The sequence below is a fragment of the Bufo bufo genome, chromosome 9, assembly GCF_905171765.1.
Source record: "Bufo bufo chromosome 9, aBufBuf1.1, whole genome shotgun sequence".
NCBI lineage: Eukaryota > Metazoa > Chordata > Amphibia > Anura > Bufonidae > Bufo > Bufo bufo.
Window position 1 is genome coordinate 119,302,593 of NC_053397.1, and position 17,254 is coordinate 119,319,846.

Sequence of the window (17,254 nt, forward strand, 5' to 3'; positions counted from 1 at the left end):
CGATCACCTTTAGACGAGGTCGAAGTATTGGGGATCAGTTAGTGCATAGCCACTTTGAAGCGCCCCCTGCACAAAATACTTGGCTCATGGATAGAAGGGTTGGCACCCACAAATGTGGAAAATGTAAGGCCTGCTCGTTTATTGAAGTGGGCAATACCTTCTCCAACAGCAACCGGGACTACACATACGTGGCTCGCTCTTTTGCGAACTGAAATACGGTAGGCCTGGTGTATATGGCACAATGTGGGTGCGTCCTGAGCTATGTTGGGAAAACATGTAGGGCCTTTAACCCCTTCACGCAACATCACGTACATGTACGTGGGGGAATGTGGTGCCTCACCACATCCCCACGTGCATGTACGTGATCGGCTTTCTGTGTCAGCGCAGGGAGCGAAGCGCTGAAGCTTCAGTGAAGCCGGCGTGCTGGGGTTGCTAGGCAACCAGAGAAGCCGGCAGGAACTGTATAGGAGCTCTGACCCGCCCGCGATCGCTGTGATTGGTCCATTACTGCAGAGGGATCAATCGCAGCACATCGGGGCAGGTAAGGGGGGGTTAGGGAGGGACTATGTGCTTCTCCTTCTCTGATCGCCCCAATTCCTGTCAGGGAAGCGATCAGAGAAGGAGATAGTGTGAAAATCTTCCCGACCCATGACGAGTATACTCGTCATGGAGCACTGCTACTTAGCGCGCCATGATGAGTATACACGTCATGGCATTTAACTGTCACCATGTCTGCAGACATGGTGACAGCGCTGAGATCCCGGCTGTTATACACAGCCAGGCACCTTGGGTCAATGCCGAGGGGGGTCCTGTGACCCCCCCCTATCGGCGATCGCTGCAAACCGCAGGTCAATTCAGACTTGCGGTTTGTAGCGCTTTCTGCAGTTTCTGATCCGCGGGGATCAGAAACTTTAGTATGTCCAAAATAATGATTTTTCACCCCCCTGCACCCCTGAATGATATTATGTGGGCGGGTGGTGCAGGAAGGGTGTCGTGGCGGTGTGGGAGGTGCGGTAAGGTGCGGGAGGCGGGCGGTGCGGCAGGCGGGATCGCGATCCCCCGCCCGCCTCCCCTTGAATGATCGTTGGCGTCTAGTGGGTATACCAGGGTGCCAGCACATTGCTGGCACCCTGGTATAAACGGCTGACATCTGCGATGTCAGCCATTTAACCCTTTCCATACAGCGGTCCGTACGCTGTATGGAAAAGGTTAACAGCGCAGGGAGCTCCCTCCCTCTCCCATCGGGGGGCTGCTGTGCCTTTGCAGCCCCCCGATGGGAGAGGGAGAGAGCCCCCAGAGAGCCCCCCTCAGCCCTGTGCTTACCCTTCCCCGTCTGCGCAGTTCTGACCAGTACTGAGCAGACGGGGAAGGTTCCCATGGCAACAGGACGCCTCTCAGGCGTCCTGCTGTCCATGGTGCTGCACAGATCTGTGCTAAAAGGCATAGATCTGTTCAGACAAGTGTAAAATACAGTACAGTACAATATATATTGTACTGTACTGTATTATACAGACATCAGACCCACTGGATCTTCAAGAACCAAGTGGGTCTGGGTCAAAAAAAATGTAAAAAAAAGTGAAAAAGTAAAGTTTCAAAAAACACATTTATCACTGAATAAAAAAAATAAAATAAAATACACTACACATATTAGGTATCGCCGCGTCCGTAACGACCTGATCTATAAAACGGTCATGTTACTTTCCCCGCACGGTGAACGCCATAAAAAAAAAAAAAAAAAAACTATGAGGAAATTGAAATTTTGCCCACCTTACTTCCTAAAAAAGGTAATAAAAGTGATCAAAAAAGTCGCATGTACGCCAAAAAAGTACCAATCAAACCGTCACCTCATCCCGCAAAAAAATGAGCCCTTACATGAGACAATGGCCTAAAAAATTAAAAAACTATGGGTCTCAGACTATGGAGACACTAAAACATGATTTTTTTTTGTTTCAAAAATGATATTATTGTGTAAAACCCTGATAAATTATAAAAAGGTAGACATATTAGGTATTGCCATGTCCGTAAGAACCTGATCTATAAAAATACCACATGACCTAACCCCTCAGGTGAACACTGTAAAATTTTTTTAATAAAAACGGTGTCAAAAAAGCTATTTTTTTGTTACCTTACATCACAAAAAGTGTAATAGCAAGCGATCAAAAAGTCATATGCACCCAAAAATAGTACCAATCTAACCGTCATCTCATCCCGCAAAAATGATACCCAACCTGAGACAATCGCCAAAAAACTGAAAAAACTATGGCTCTCAGACTATGGAGACACTAAAACATGTTTTTTTTTTGTGTGTCAAAAATGATATTATTGTGTAAAACCTAAATAAATAAAAAACTATACATATTAGGTATCGTCACGTCCGTAAGAACCTGCTCTATAAAAATAGCACATGATCTAACCTGTCAGATGAACGTTGTAAATAATAAAAATTAAAAACAGTGCCAAAACAGCTATTTTTGGGCAAATTTTCCATTTTAATTCATTTTTTCCCATAACAAAGCAAGGGTTAACAGCCAAACAAAACTCAATATTTATTGCCCTGATTCTTTAGTTTATAGAAATGCCCCATATGTGGTCGTAAACTGCTGTATGGCCACACGGCAGGGCGCAGAAGGAAAGGAGCGCCATATGGTTTTTGGAAGGCAGTTTTTGCTGGACTGGTTTTTTTACACCATGTCCCATTTGAAGCCCCCCCGATGCACCCCTAGAGTATAAACTCCAAAAAATGACCCCATTTTGGAAACTACACCCCTTAAGGTATTCAAAACTGATTTTACAAACTTTGTTAACCCTTTAAGTGTTCCACAAGAGTTAATGGCAAATGGAGAGGAAATTTCTGAATTTCTATTTGTTACTTTGCCTCACAAAAAGTGTAATATAGAGCAACCAAAAATCATATGTACCCTAAAATAGTACCAACAAAACTGCCACCTTATCCCGTAGTTTCCAAAATGGGGCCACTTTTTTGGAGTTTCTAACCTAGGGGTGCATCAGGGGGCTTTAAATGGGACATGGTGTCTAAAAACAATCCAGCAAAATCTGCCTTCCAGAAACCATATGGTGTTCCTTTCCTTCTGCGCCCTGCCGTGTGCCCGTACAGCAGTTTACGACCACATATGGGGTGTTTCTGTAAACTACAGAATCAGGGCCATAAATAAAGAGTTTTGTTTGGCTGTTAACCCTTGCTTTGTTACTGGAAAAAAAATATTAAAATGGAAAATCTGCCGAAAAAGTGAAATTTTGAAATTGAATCTCTATTTTCCATTAATTCTTGTGGAACACCTAAAGGGTTAACAACGTTTGTAAAATCAGTTTTGAATACCTTGAGGGGTGTAGTTTCTTAGATGGGGTCACTTTTATGGAGTTTCTACTCTAGAGGTGCATCAGGGGGGCTTCAAATGGGACATGGTGTCAAAAAAAAAACAGTCCTGCAAAATCTGCCTTCCAAAAACCGTATGGCATTCCTTTCCTTCTGCGCCCTGCCGTGTGCCCGTACAGCAGTTTACGACCACATATGGGGTGTTTCTGTAAACTACAGAATCAGGGCCATAAATAATGAGTTTTGTTTGGCTGTTAACCCTTGCTTTGTTACTGGAAAAAATGGATTAAAATTGTAAATTTGCAAAAAAATTGAAATTCTGAAATTTCATCTCCATTTGCAAATAACTCTTGTGGAACACATAAATGGTTAACAAAGTTTGTAAAATCAGTTTTGAATACCTTGAGGGGTGTAGTTTCCAAAATGGGGTCTTTTTTGGGTGGTTTCAATTATGTAAGCCTCACAAAGTGACTTCAGACCTGAACTGGTCCTTAAAAAATGGGTTTTGGAAATTCTCTGAAAAATGCTTCTAAACTTCTAAGCCTTGTAACGTCCCCAAAAAATAAAATATCATTCCCAAAATTATCCAAACATGAAGTAGACATATGGGGAATGTAAAGTAATAACTATTTTTGGAGGTATTACTATGTATTATAGAAGTAGAGAAATTGAAACTTGGAAATTTTCAAATTTTTCCAAATTTTTGGTAAATTTGGTATTTTTTTTATAAAAAAATATGAAATTTTTTGACTCCATTTTACCAGTGTCCTGAAGTACAATATGTGACGAAAAAACAATCTCAGAACGGCCTGGATAAGTAAAAGCGTTTTAAAGTTATTCACACATAAACTGACACTGGTCAGATTTGCAAAAAATAGCCTGGTCCTTAAGGTGAAAAATGGCTTGGTCCTGAAAGGGTTAAAAAGAGAATACTGGAACATGTGGGTGATGTCCGCCATAAACGCGACAAACCACTGTCCAGACATGTTGTACTCCAGCATGGAGCGGATCCCAACACATTACATTTCTCCATGATAGAGACAATCAAACATTCTATCAGCGGAGGTGACACCATCTTAAAACAAAAGGAGTTCAAATGGATTCATATGTTAAACACAATGTCACCACTGGGACTGAATGAGAACATTGATTTCTCATGCTTTTTATAGCTGCCCATAGACTATCTACAGTTGCAAGAAAAAGTATGTGAACCCTTTGGAATGATATGGATTTCTGCACAAATTGGTCATAAAATGTGATCTGATCTTCATCTAAGTCACAACAATAAACAATCACAGTCTGCTTAAACTAATAACACACAAAGAATTAAATGTTACCATGTTTTTATTGAACACACCATGCAAACATTTACAGCGCAGGTGGAAAAAGTATGTGAACTCTTGGATTTAATAACTGGTTGAACCTCCTTTGGCAGCAATAACTTCAACCAAACGTTTCCTGTAGTTGCAGATCAGACGTGCACAACGGTCAGGAGTAATTCTTGACCATTCCTCTTTACAGAACTGTTTCAGTTCAGCAATATTCTTGGGATGTCTGGTGTGAATCGCTTTCTTGAGGTCATGCCACAGCATCTCAATCGGGTTGAGGTCAGGACTCTGACTGGGCCACTCCAGAAGGCGTATTTTCTTCTGTTTAAGCCATTCTGTTGTTGATTTACTTCTATGCTTTGGGTCGTTGTCCAGTTGCAACACCCATCTTCTGTTGAGCTTCAGCTGGTGGACAGATGGCCTTAAGTTCTCCAGCAAAATGTCTTAAACTTGGGAATTCATTTTTCCTTCGATGATAGCAATCCATCCAGGCCCTGACGCAGCAAAGCAGCCCCAAACCATGATGCTCCCACCACCATACTTCACAGTTGGGATGAGGTTTTGATGTTGGTGTGCTGTGCCTCTTTTTCTCCACACATAGTGTTGTGTGTTTCTTCCAAACAACTCAACTTTGGTTTCATCTGTCCACAGAATATTTTGCCAGTACTGCTGTGGAACATCCAGGTGCTCTTGTGCAAACTGTAAACGTGCAGCAATGTTTTTTTTGGACAGCAGTGGCTTCCTCTGTGGTATCCTCCCATGAAATCCATTCTTGTTTAGTGTTTTACGTATCGTAGATTCGCTAACACGGATGTTAGCATATGCCAGAGACTTTTGTAAGTCTTTAGCTGACACTAGGATTCTTCTTTACCTCATTGAGCAGTCTGCGCTGTGCTCTTGCAGTCATCTTTACAGGACGGCCACTCCTAGGGAGAGTAGCAGCAGTGCTGAACTTTCTCCATTTATAGACAATTTGTCTTATCATGGACTGATGAACAGCAAGGCCTTTAATAACCCTTTCCAGCTTTATGCAAGTCAACAATTCTTAAATCGTAGGTCTTCTGAGAGCTCTTTTGTGCAAAGCATTATTCACATCAGGCAATGCTTCTTGTGAAAAGCAAACCCAGAACTGGTGTGTGTTTTTTATAGGGCAGGGCAGCTGTAACCACCACCTCCAATCTCATCTCATTATTTGGACTCCAGTTGGCTGACACCTCACTCCAATTAGCTGTTGGAGTGGTCATTAGTCTAGGGGTTCACATACTTTTTCCACCTGCACTGTGAATGTTTACATGGTGTGTTCAATAAAAACATGGTAACATTTAATTCTGTGTGTGTTATTAGTTTAAGCAGACTGTGATTGTCTATTGTTGTGACTTAGATGAAGATCTGATCACATTTTATGACCAATTTGTGCAGAAATCCATATCATTCCAAAGGGTTCACATACTTTTTCTTGCAACTGTATATAAGAGTGAGGGTATACTATAGCATAGTGTCGACCAAAAGAAGGGGAGGCTATGTAGCCATCTCCAACACTATACTTTTCTACTCTCTCTTAAAATGAAGGAATTGAACGTTAAAATAAATAAATGATAAAAAAAAAATACATCTATCTGGCACAGAAATAAACAAAAAATGTGTAGAATGTAATATATAACTGTACGGTTAGACATTTACATGGAATTAACAATCTCTCTATGTGTTTACCAGTGCCAGTAGGGATATACCTGTATACTCTTATGCAAGTCTGCACCGCAAACAGTACGGGGTTCATCCATGCCTCCTGTATAATAGGGTCATGTTTCATGTTTGCCCTAGTTGGGTGACAGAGAATTGGGGAGCCCACTTAGCAGCGATGCCCGATTTGGCCAGCCGAGACATACATGACAATGATGCGGTACCACCACGTGACCACTTGTATAGCCTTGTAATCGGTGACTTAGCAACAGGCCGTCATGTGACCGGTGGTATGGAATATCTCACTGCTAAGCGCCTCATCTCAGACTGAGGCTTGGCTCTGTCACGTGGGAGTGACGTAACTATACGCCGCTACGTGACCACTGTCACGGACGGATGACGTAGCTACGCGTCATCGTGTTACCATTGGACACGGTGACGCAACGCAGGAGGCGTCACTTAGAAACGCCTACTCTATGCAAAATGAAAACAGGTCACGTGAGTTTTACTAAGAACACGCCGATACTGGCCCCGCCCATATCCACACTAGGCGGGCTATTTAAATCATAGCCGGAGCTGCAGCCAGCGACCTCACATCAAATTTATTGAGGCACCGGAGCAGGTACGTTTCTATAAGCACGGACGACCTGAGTCTCTGGAAAAGGAGGTCAGTAATATACAGTGGGATGCGAACGTTTGGGCAACCTTGTTAATAGTCATGATTTTCCTGTATAAATCGTTGGTTGTTACGATAAAAAAATGTCAGTTAAATATATCATATAGGAGACACACACAGTGATATTTGAGAAGTGAAATTAAGTTTATTGGATTTACAGAAAGTGTGCTATAATTGTTTAAACAAAATTAGGCAGGTGCATAAATTTGGGCACCACAAAAAAGAAATGAAATCAATATTTAGTAGATCCTCCTTTTGCAGAAATTACAGCCTCTAAACGCTTCATGTAGGTTCCAATCAGAGTCTGGATTCTGGTTGAAGGTATTTTGGACCATTCCTCTTTACAAAACATCTTTAGTTCATTCAGGTTTGATGGCTTCCGAGCATGGACAGCTCTCTTTAAGTCACACCACAGATTTTCAATTATATTCAGGTCTGGGGACTGAGATGGCCATTCCAGAACGTTGTACTTATTCCTCTGCATAAATGCCTTAGTGGATTTTGAGCAGTGTTTAGGGTCGTCTTGTTGAAAGATCCAGCCCCGGCGCAGCTTCAGCTTTGTCACTGATTCCTGGACATTGGTCTCCAGAATCTGCTGATATTGGGTGGAATCCATGTGTCCCTCAACTTTGACAAGATTCCCAGTCCCTGCACTAGCCACACAGCCCCACAGCATGATGGAACCACCACCATATTTTACTGTAGGTAGCAGGTGTTTTTCTTGGAATGCTGTGTTCCTTTACCTCCATGCATAACGCCCCTTGTTATGGCCAAAAGATTCAATTTTAGTTTCATCAGTCCACAGCACCTTATTCCAAAATGAAGCTGGCTTGTTCAAATGTGCTTTAGCCCACCTCAAGCGGCACGTTTTGTGCTGTGGGCGGAGAAAAGGCTTCCTCTGCATCACTCTCGCATACAGCATCTCCTTGTGTAAAGTGCGCGAATGGTTGAACGATGCACAGTGACTCCATCTGCAGCAAGATGATGTTGTAGGTCTTTGGTGCTGGTCTGTGGGTTGACTGACTGTTCTCACCATTCGTGCTTCTGTCTAGCCGAGATTTTTCTTGGTCTGCCACTTCGAGCCTTAACTTGAACTGAGCCTGTGGTTTTCCATTTCCTCAATATGTCCTCAATATGTTCCTAACTGTGGAAACAGACAGCTGAAATCTCTGAGACAGCTTTCTGTATTCTTCCCCTAAACCATGATGGTGAACAATCTTTGTCTTCAGGTCATTTGAGAGTTGTTTTGAGACCCCCCATGTTGCTACTCTTAAGAGAAAATTAAAAAAGAGGAGGGAAACTTACAATTGACCCCCTTAAATACTCTTTCTCATAATTGGATTCACCTGTGTATGTAGGTCAGGGGTCACTGAGCTTACCAAGCCAATTTGAGTTCCAATAATTAGTTCTAAAGGTTTTGGAATCAATAAAATGACAATATTATGCACCTGCCTAATTTTGTTTAAACAATTATAGCACACTTTCTGTAAATCCAATAAACTTCATTTCACTTATCAAATATCACTGTGTGTGTCTCCTATATGATATATTTAACTGATATTTTTTATCGTAACAACCAACGATTTATACAGGAAAATCATGACTATTAACAAGGTTGCCCAAACTTTTGCATCCCACTGTAGCTACTGTGATGGCTAAGCACTCCATTATTTCTGACCTACAGACCACCACAGGTCAAGCCGGAAGACCTTTGGCTGCCGTACTCTTTAGTGAGTGTATAGAACCACCCCTATGTAGCCTGTCTTGGGCACGCAAGTACCACAATTTATCTCTTATGATGTGGTGTATATGAGTGAGCAGATGTGACCACCTTTATATGGCTATCTGCTGGCACTCCTCTATCATTGTGTATCTGGACGTGATGCGGCACCTTTAAGGCACTTTAGCCCTGTTGGTTTATGAAAATGATTGCATAAGGACTTGATCCAGTCTATTGGTCTGACTGTACTATATATTACCATAAGAGTTATTTGTCATGTATAAATATACGGCTGCAATGAATGACAGCCTGGTACGGATGACAACTTCATCTAGTGTCATCAGTGAGGAGGAAGATTGTGTTCTCTTCACGTAAATATTGATGCCTATTAGCTCACTGAATCGAGTGTCCCCTGATGAGCCCAGGTTATCGGTGTGGGCAAAACGCGTTGGGACTGAGGCGCCCAGGTTAGTTTTGTTGTTTTAGGGCAGCAACTCCAAGCGCCGAGAAGATTGTATCTATACCAATAGTGTATTTGGCATCGTGATAGACAGCTGCGCCGTGAACTACAGGGTGGGCCATTTATATGCATACACCTTAATAAAACGGGAATGGTTGGTGATATTAACTTCCTGTTTGTGGCACATTAGTATATATGAGGGGGGAAACTTTTCAAGATGGGTGGTGACCATGGCGGCCATTTTGAAGTCGGCCATTTTTAATCCAACTTTTGTTTTTTCAATAGGAAGAGGGTCATGTGACACAACAAACTTATTGGGAATTTCACAAGAAAAACAATGGTGTGCTTGATTTTAACGTAACTTTATTCTTTCATGAGTTATTTACAAGTTTCTGACCACTTATAAAATGTGTTCAATGTGCTGCCCATTGTGTTGGATTGTCAATGCAACCCTCTTCTCCCACTCTTCACACACTGATAGCAACACCACAGGAGAAAGGCTAGCACAGGCTTCCAGTATCCGTAGTTTCAGGTGCTGCACATCTCGTATCTTCACAGCATAGACAATTGCCTTCAGATGACCCCAAAGATAAAAGTTTAAGGTGGTCAGATCGGGAGACCTTGGGGGCCATTCAACTGGCCACTGGATATGCAAAATTGCTACATGATGATGTGTTTCCCTCTTTATGCACTGAACTGGCACGTTCCCTGAGTTTTTCCAGCAAGATGGTGCACCCACCACCACATTATGGGTGTCAGGTCCGAGCATTCCTAGATGAACAGTTTCCTGGAAAGTGGATTGGTCATCGTGGGCCAGTTGAATGGCCCCCAAGGTCTCCCGATCTGACCCACTTAGACTTTTATCTTTGGGGTCATCTGAAGGCAATCGTCTATGCTGTGAAGATACGAGACATGCAGCACCTGAAACTACGGATACTGGAAGCCTGTGCTAGCATTTCTCCTGCGGTGTTGCTATCAGTGTGTGAAGAGTGGGAGAAGAGGGTTGCATTGACAATCCAACACAATGGGCAGCACATTGAACACATTTTATAAGTGGTCAGAAACTTGTAAATAACTCATGAAAGAATAAAGTTACGTTCAAACCAAGCACACAATTGTTTTACTTGTGAAATTCCCAATAAGTTTAATGTGTCAGATGGCCCTCTTCCTATTGAAAAAACAAAAGTTGGATTCAAAATGGCTGACTTCAAAATGGCCGCCATGGTCACCACCCATCTTGAAAAGTTTCCCCCCTCACATATACTAATGTGCCACAAACAGGAAGTTAATATCACCAACCATTCCCATTTTATTAAGGTGTATCCATATAAATGGCCTACCCTGTATACCACTGTATGCACTGAGCAGCTGCCTAGAATGTGTACATAGAACATTGTATATATCTAACATCTTTATTCTTCAGCATTGCTTAAACCAGTGTTTCCCAACCAGTGTGCCTCCAGCTGTTGCAAAACTACAACTCCCAGCATGCCCGGACAGCCTTTGGCTGTGCGGGAATGCTGGGAGGTGTAGTTTTGCAACAGCTGGAGGCACACTGGTTGGGAAACACTGGCTTAAACGACATATTATATTGAGCACGTATCTATACAAGGCATATATAGCAGTATACTCTGCTGCTCTGCGTACCTATAAACTTTATTATTTTATGTACCTAGACAAGGTCACTACTAATTGGGCATTTGACTAGACTTTGCCCAATAGATCCCCGAACAGGGGCAGTCTAGGGCGTTACAGGAGGTTCCTGAACATGGGATCGCCCCTATCGGGGCCGCCATTCGGTTTTTTAGGCAGGGATAAATATCTTAGGGCCATATCTAGGGACAGGCCCAAATTAGGAAGCTATCACTCTGCCTAGATTACAGTGTTCTTGAAAAATCTCACTGAGGAACAGAAACACTTTCACAGAGCACACTAAGTGCACATCCACTCATGAAGTGCCGGTATTCTTTTCTTTTTGTGTTTGTCCTTATGGGAGTTTGTTATTTTATACGTACTAAATAATAAAGGCTACGTTTTATGACAGGTGGTACCCTGTGACAGAGCAGCTACAGATGTAGTTAGCTTCTATTGCTTGCGGCACAGGTAAGCAGCCCCAGGCAGAGCTGCACAAAGACAGAGAATGGGCATTCCCCCTACGGGGAACACAGGAACCCGCTTCCGAAGGTGGAAATGGACAGACATGAATGGAACACCAGAAGCAGTAAGGACTGCCAGACAGACAATAACAGGAACATAGATCAGACGCAGATAAGCTCTGCTAGGCTATACAGATACAGGACAGTACAAGGCAAGGTACAGGGCCAGAAGACAACAATACAGAACCAGGTGGAACACACCGAGGTGTAGATGGTAGGACCTCTTGGGTCAGCAGCAAAGGGCAAAACCTGAAAAGACAAATGTAGACAGACAGACTAGGGTGAAACACCCACAAGACAAGACAGAACAGACTGACCTCAACACTCCAAGATCAAAAGGCATAAATAGCAGCCTAACGAGTGCACCTTAAAGGACCCACCCAGGAACAGACCAGGGGAGGTTAACCCCCATCAGAACCAAACATGGAGGTACCAAATCAGGTCCGGGGTAACCAGAAACAACAGCATACCAAGCTGTGATACAGGACATGGCCCCTAGCAACCAGCATGCATGGAACACCGCAGCCATTACACAAGAGCGCAACCAACCTGGCATATTCACAGGGAGACGATACAGCCAAAGGGGGTACACACACACGCACACTAGATACCGCAGGACAAACAGTTGAATTAAATGATAGTTTATTCCTAATGTAGTAAAAGCAATGTGGATATATAAAAATAAATAATGTGTAGGATATAATAAAAAGTATCAAAATAAGGTCACAAGGATATAAAAATATGAAAAATGTATAAATAGAGTCGCACAAGAGAGTGTGGGGTAATCTGAGGTTAAAATGGTGATAGTCAATATGTCCACAGAATGGTAAATGTTCAATACTCCTGTTAAAAAAACTCAGTAGATAGCCAATGTGGTTACAGAATTGTTAATGTTCAGTATTCCTGTTAAAAAACAACAACTCAATAAATAGTTGATACAGCCACAGAGTGGTTAATAGTCAGTCCTCAGTAGGTCAATTCAGCTGATCAGTAGTAAAGCATAGCAGATAGAGCAATCCTAAAACATTTGCTATAATGCCCAATATAGTCAAGGATCCAGTGGCAGGCTGATGTCTATTGACTCACTCCTGTGGTGTCCCACAAGGAGTGAGTACACTGCCTGTTGTTACCTTATTGTAGCGCACAGCAGATTCAGCGCCTTGCGCCCGGCAGGTTCAGCGTCCCACATGGTGTTGGCTCGGCGCGCCTGAAGCGCTTGGCGTCCCACGTGGTGTTGTATGTAAATTCAGCGGGACACGTGATCCTATGAGAAGTCAGCATAGTTGTGTTTCCTCTGATAGGTTTTGGGCTGGGGAGGCTGCTGTGAATGAATGGGCTGTTTAGTTGTGTGGAAGTGCTTCCTGTAGAACTGTTCTATAATGTCCTTTTTATTCTCTGGACAAGCGGGTAGTCATGGGTGATACCCATCAGCTTTATTACTGATCAGCTGAATTGATCTACTGAGGGACTGACTATAACAGGAACATAGATCAGACGCAGATAAGCTATGCTAGGCTATACAGATACAGGACAGTACAAGGCAAATTACAGCGCCAGAAGACAACAATACAGAACCAGGCGGAACACACCGAGGTGTAGATGGTAGGACCCCTTGGGTCAGCAGTAATGCAAAACTGTGCACATTTCAGAGTGGCTTTTTATTGTGGGCAGTCTAATGCATATTCATGCTGTCTAATCAGCACCTTGATATGCCACACCTGTGAGGTGGGATGGATTATCTTGGCAAAGGAAAAATGCTCACTAACACAGATTTAGACAGATTTGTGAACAATATTTGAGAGTAAGGGGTCTTTTGTGCATGCAGAAAATGTTTCAGATCGTTGAGTTCAGCTCATGCAAAATGGGAGCAAAACCGAAAGTGTTGCGTTTATTTTTTTTCTCAAGGGTTTGAAAGATTGAAAAACAGAGTGTTAATACCAGGAACTCCAGGAGTAGTCTCTCTTAAGGGATCCAGGAATATCTGCAGGGCACCAAAGGATGGACAAGTGTAGAATTGGGAATAAAGGAAAAGGCTGCCAGTGATGGTCATATATGCAGGGATTGCCACTGCATAGGTAATTATAATCGGACGAGTGAAAGGATAAAAAATAAAATAAAAAGAAAACCCCACTAATGGCGCCAAACCTCTAAATGGTATTTACAAAAAATATTAATACTAAAAAAGATAGAAAATAAATGTGTACTAAATGATAATCAACATTCTTGCTTTCATTCTTGCTTTCACCTACCTAAAAATTAGTAGATGCCATTGGTAAGATAAATACATAAAAACATGATAAAAGAAAAGAATTGCGGCTAAACACTCACTTCACCAGGAAGGCGTTTTGTGGGATAAAGCTCAAGACACCCACAAAACTAACCTTCACTCGCCTGGATCACTTGTAGAATCTCAGGAAGAACGGCAATTCACAGTGGGTACTTCTCGTAAATTCCTTTAATAATAGCACAGGTAAGGCTCAACGTATTTTGGGGTATCACTAATCCACCTGCATCAGGAGCAGCCACAAAACATGGCATACATACAAGACGTAATACATGATGTATATAAAAAGGTACAAAAAAAACCTCTGGTTTCGGAACTCATGCATTCTACCATGGAACGCATCTGTTTTCTGGGTGTATACAACTAAATATGTACGAATACAAACATTTTTAAAAATGGGGAAATGGGACCCGAATGCTTGAATGTGTTCAATATACAGGAAAAAAAGATAAGATAGAGGTGTTTTACCCAGATCAGCAGGACCAGAGGCAAAAGCACTTTCGGTCCGATAGTAGTGGAGCGCAAGTGTGGAACGCAAGGGTTCCATTGCGCATGCCTGGAAGAAGCAGACGGGAAGCTCTTGCAGTCCGGTCCTGTGGAACGCATAGGTTCCATTGCGCATGCGTGGAGCGCTAGTGCACTCCTGTTTCTTCTGCATTCCGCATATCTCAAGGACCGGTAGGCTCATAGATAATACATTTTCTATATCGCAGGGGGGTTTATTCTGACACCCCCCCCCCCCCCCTTCCCCAGTAAGGCAAAACTGTGCACATTTCAGAGTGGACTTTTATTGTGGGCAGTCTAAGGCACACCTGTGCAATATTCATGCTGTCTAATCAGCACGTATATATACGATGAGGTGGGATGGATTATGTTGGCAAAGGAGAAGTGCTCACTAACACAGATTTAGACAGATTTGTGAACAATATTTGAGAGTAATGGGTCTTTTATGTACGTAGAAAATGTTTCAGATCTTTGAGTTCACCTCATGCAAAATGGGAGCAAAACCAAAAGTGTTGCGTTTATATTTTTGGCCCCACTTGTATGCACTTGTATTGAATGCCTTACCAGAAGGCTGGGCAAAGAATAGGAGGTAGACCCTTTTCAGCTCCACCCTCTGCAGAATTGAGATAAAAATTAGGGATTTCAGACATTTCTTTGACACAATTTGGGAATCCGGTAACATTGCATTGTTTTCCATATTTGCTCTATCCCCCCGGGATCAGAAAACAGGACTCTTATCAGCCATTCATTAAGTATAAGAACCTTTCTGTTTTAATCCTTTTTTTACAATAACCGTTTTTATTGTTAAATTATGATTATAAGTCCTTTGTTTAGTCATATTTTTTGTTTAGCACTATACTTTTTTGTTTATTAAATCCTAAAATTTTATGTCATCCTTGTTACCTCTAACTTGCCTTCCTCCTCAAAGTGCTGCCTTTGCTCATTACCATTGATACAGCGTGCTTGTCGTATGCTAGAACACAGTTAAGACCAGGGCTTTCATCAGCCTGGTCCTTATTTGACAGATGGTGCAGCTTGTGTAGGATGTGTGTGTGTGTGAATGGATGACATAAGTTAGTGGTTGCCTATTGGATTAGGGACTGTGAAGTTCCTTCCAGTCCCATCCAAGGTCACTGGAGCCGTGAGTGCCAGAGTCCCTCATGGCCTGTGTTGTTGTGTGTGCGCTTGATCATGGTTTGTGATTTTTGATAGACCTCATTTTAGAAACTACACCCCTCCAGTGAGGTTAAGCATCTTCTGAATGTTCATGGATATATTTGCAAAATTAGGGGCAAAATAAGTGGGAGTCCTACTCCTGTATGATGAGCTGATTGAAAAAAGACCAGCAGTGCTCAGTGAGCACTGTGACCTGTTATTAGGTCAGATGGCATCAACGTTCATCAGTCACATTGCCTATGTGCAGCTCAGTCCCATTCAAGTGAATGGACCTGGGTTGCAACACACAGCATAGCCACTATACAGTGTATGGTCTCTTCAAGATGATTGGTGGGGCTGAGTTGAAACCCCACCATTCAGACTTTGATTACCTGTATTGCGGATAGGTCACCCATATTATAGTCCTGGAAAAAAAAACCTCTAAATTCCTGCTCATGGTGGTTCTTTGAACAGGACCCCCACTCGACTCTGTGATTGACAGCTATCTCACTATGCACATTCATATAGTAAAGGCTGTCAATCACTAAAATGGTCATCTGCTGGACTCCTCAGCCTAGAAAAAGCAGAAATTTGAATGAATGAATTACAAATTATACTGAATGTTTTCTCACAATGGATCAATCTGGTCAATTCTGCTCTATAATAAATAACACTGCCTATAGATTGCCTAGCATTTTCCAGAGTGACAGGCTCCCCTTTACTAGGATCTGTTTGAGAGCAAGGCTAGTTTGCCTTCTTATTCCTGTTTTATAACAGTATTCTTGATTATTCAATTGACAGGCAATATTGTTTTGTTTTGCAGATTCCTGTTTTGTATTTTTATTGACACATCAGAAGTTGCCATTTTTTTTGCCAGCAAGTTTATCTGCAAAACCAAGGACAAAAGGGAAAAGAAGAATTGAGGAATTATACTCATCTAGGATTTAGGATGAAGATGAAAAAGACAAAGAGAAGTTGATGTCTTGTATAGCCAGACTAACAGAAAAGATGAACTTTGACTTTTTATTTGCCACTAAGTTGCCTCGTATTGTTCCAAATTTCCATTTTTTTTTTATTGTGAATACATAGAAAAGGCATGCAAACCACATAAAAACTCTAAGCCCCCCCCCCCCACCCACATACAACCAAATGGAGAAGAGAGAGAGAGAGAGAGAACCCTTATAATTTTAGAATCCCAAAAACCTTCCTCTGGTTGACGTGAGATCCAAGACGACCATGCCAAATCATATTATTTGACATTTTTTCCATACAGTAACCAAGGGGATGCCACTACGGAACTATACTTGAAAAACACTAAGTGATCTACAGTAGTAACCAACTCCTACAACTGGTGAAGCATTGGACATCTCCACAAAAGATGAACCAAGCTAGCAGAATCTTGGAAACATTTTGGGCATTTATCCAAGATCTTTTCTGGATTTTAAGTAAAAATTTAGGGGTATAATTTAATCTATGAATAATGTGCCAATGTGACCAGATCCGAGAAACATGATATAAAATGGTGAAATATTACCTAAAGTAAGTCTATTTCTCATTACTTATTTCTAAAGGAAAAAAAGCTGTCTGGTTTGAGAGCTGCACATATACAAGCAGGCAAACAACGCGGGTTTGTGACAGTTCGTGTGTTTGAGTTCAAGTGTGTGTTTGTATTAAGTGTGTGACTTTAGATTATGTGAAGGAGTATCAGTGAGAGCTAAATTATTTGTGTACATTGCTGAGTGGCTGTGCCCAACTTTATTGTACTCTATACCAAGTCAGAGCAGTGTAGTCTAGTTTATACACTGTGACTTGCTTTTGCTGCCAGGTTAATTTCATAGCAGCTGAGAGCATACTGTGATTACATTTTTTATTCTCTTCCTTCTCCAGGGTGTTGCACAGGTGAGTAATAGGCTGTGGCTATCTAATTAGGAGAAGTTAAATAGCCAGTCTTGAGGGC

General features: G+C 42.1%; 1 protein-coding gene across 2 annotated transcripts in view; it reads left to right on the forward strand.

Annotated features, from left to right (window-relative positions):
- FOXRED2 (FAD dependent oxidoreductase domain containing 2) overlaps nucleotides 1–16,251 on the forward strand; it is a 692,701-nt gene extending 676,450 nt beyond the window's left edge. For both annotated transcript variants that reach the window (XM_040407426.1, XM_040407427.1), the window contains exon 9: nucleotides 16,121–16,251. In XM_040407426.1, coding sequence (XP_040263360.1) covers nucleotides 16,121–16,245 — 125 coding nt within the window. In that variant the 3' untranslated portion in view covers nucleotides 16,246–16,251. The remainder of the gene's footprint in view (nucleotides 1–16,120) is intronic.
- Nucleotides 16,252–17,254: the final 1,003 nt, after the last annotated feature.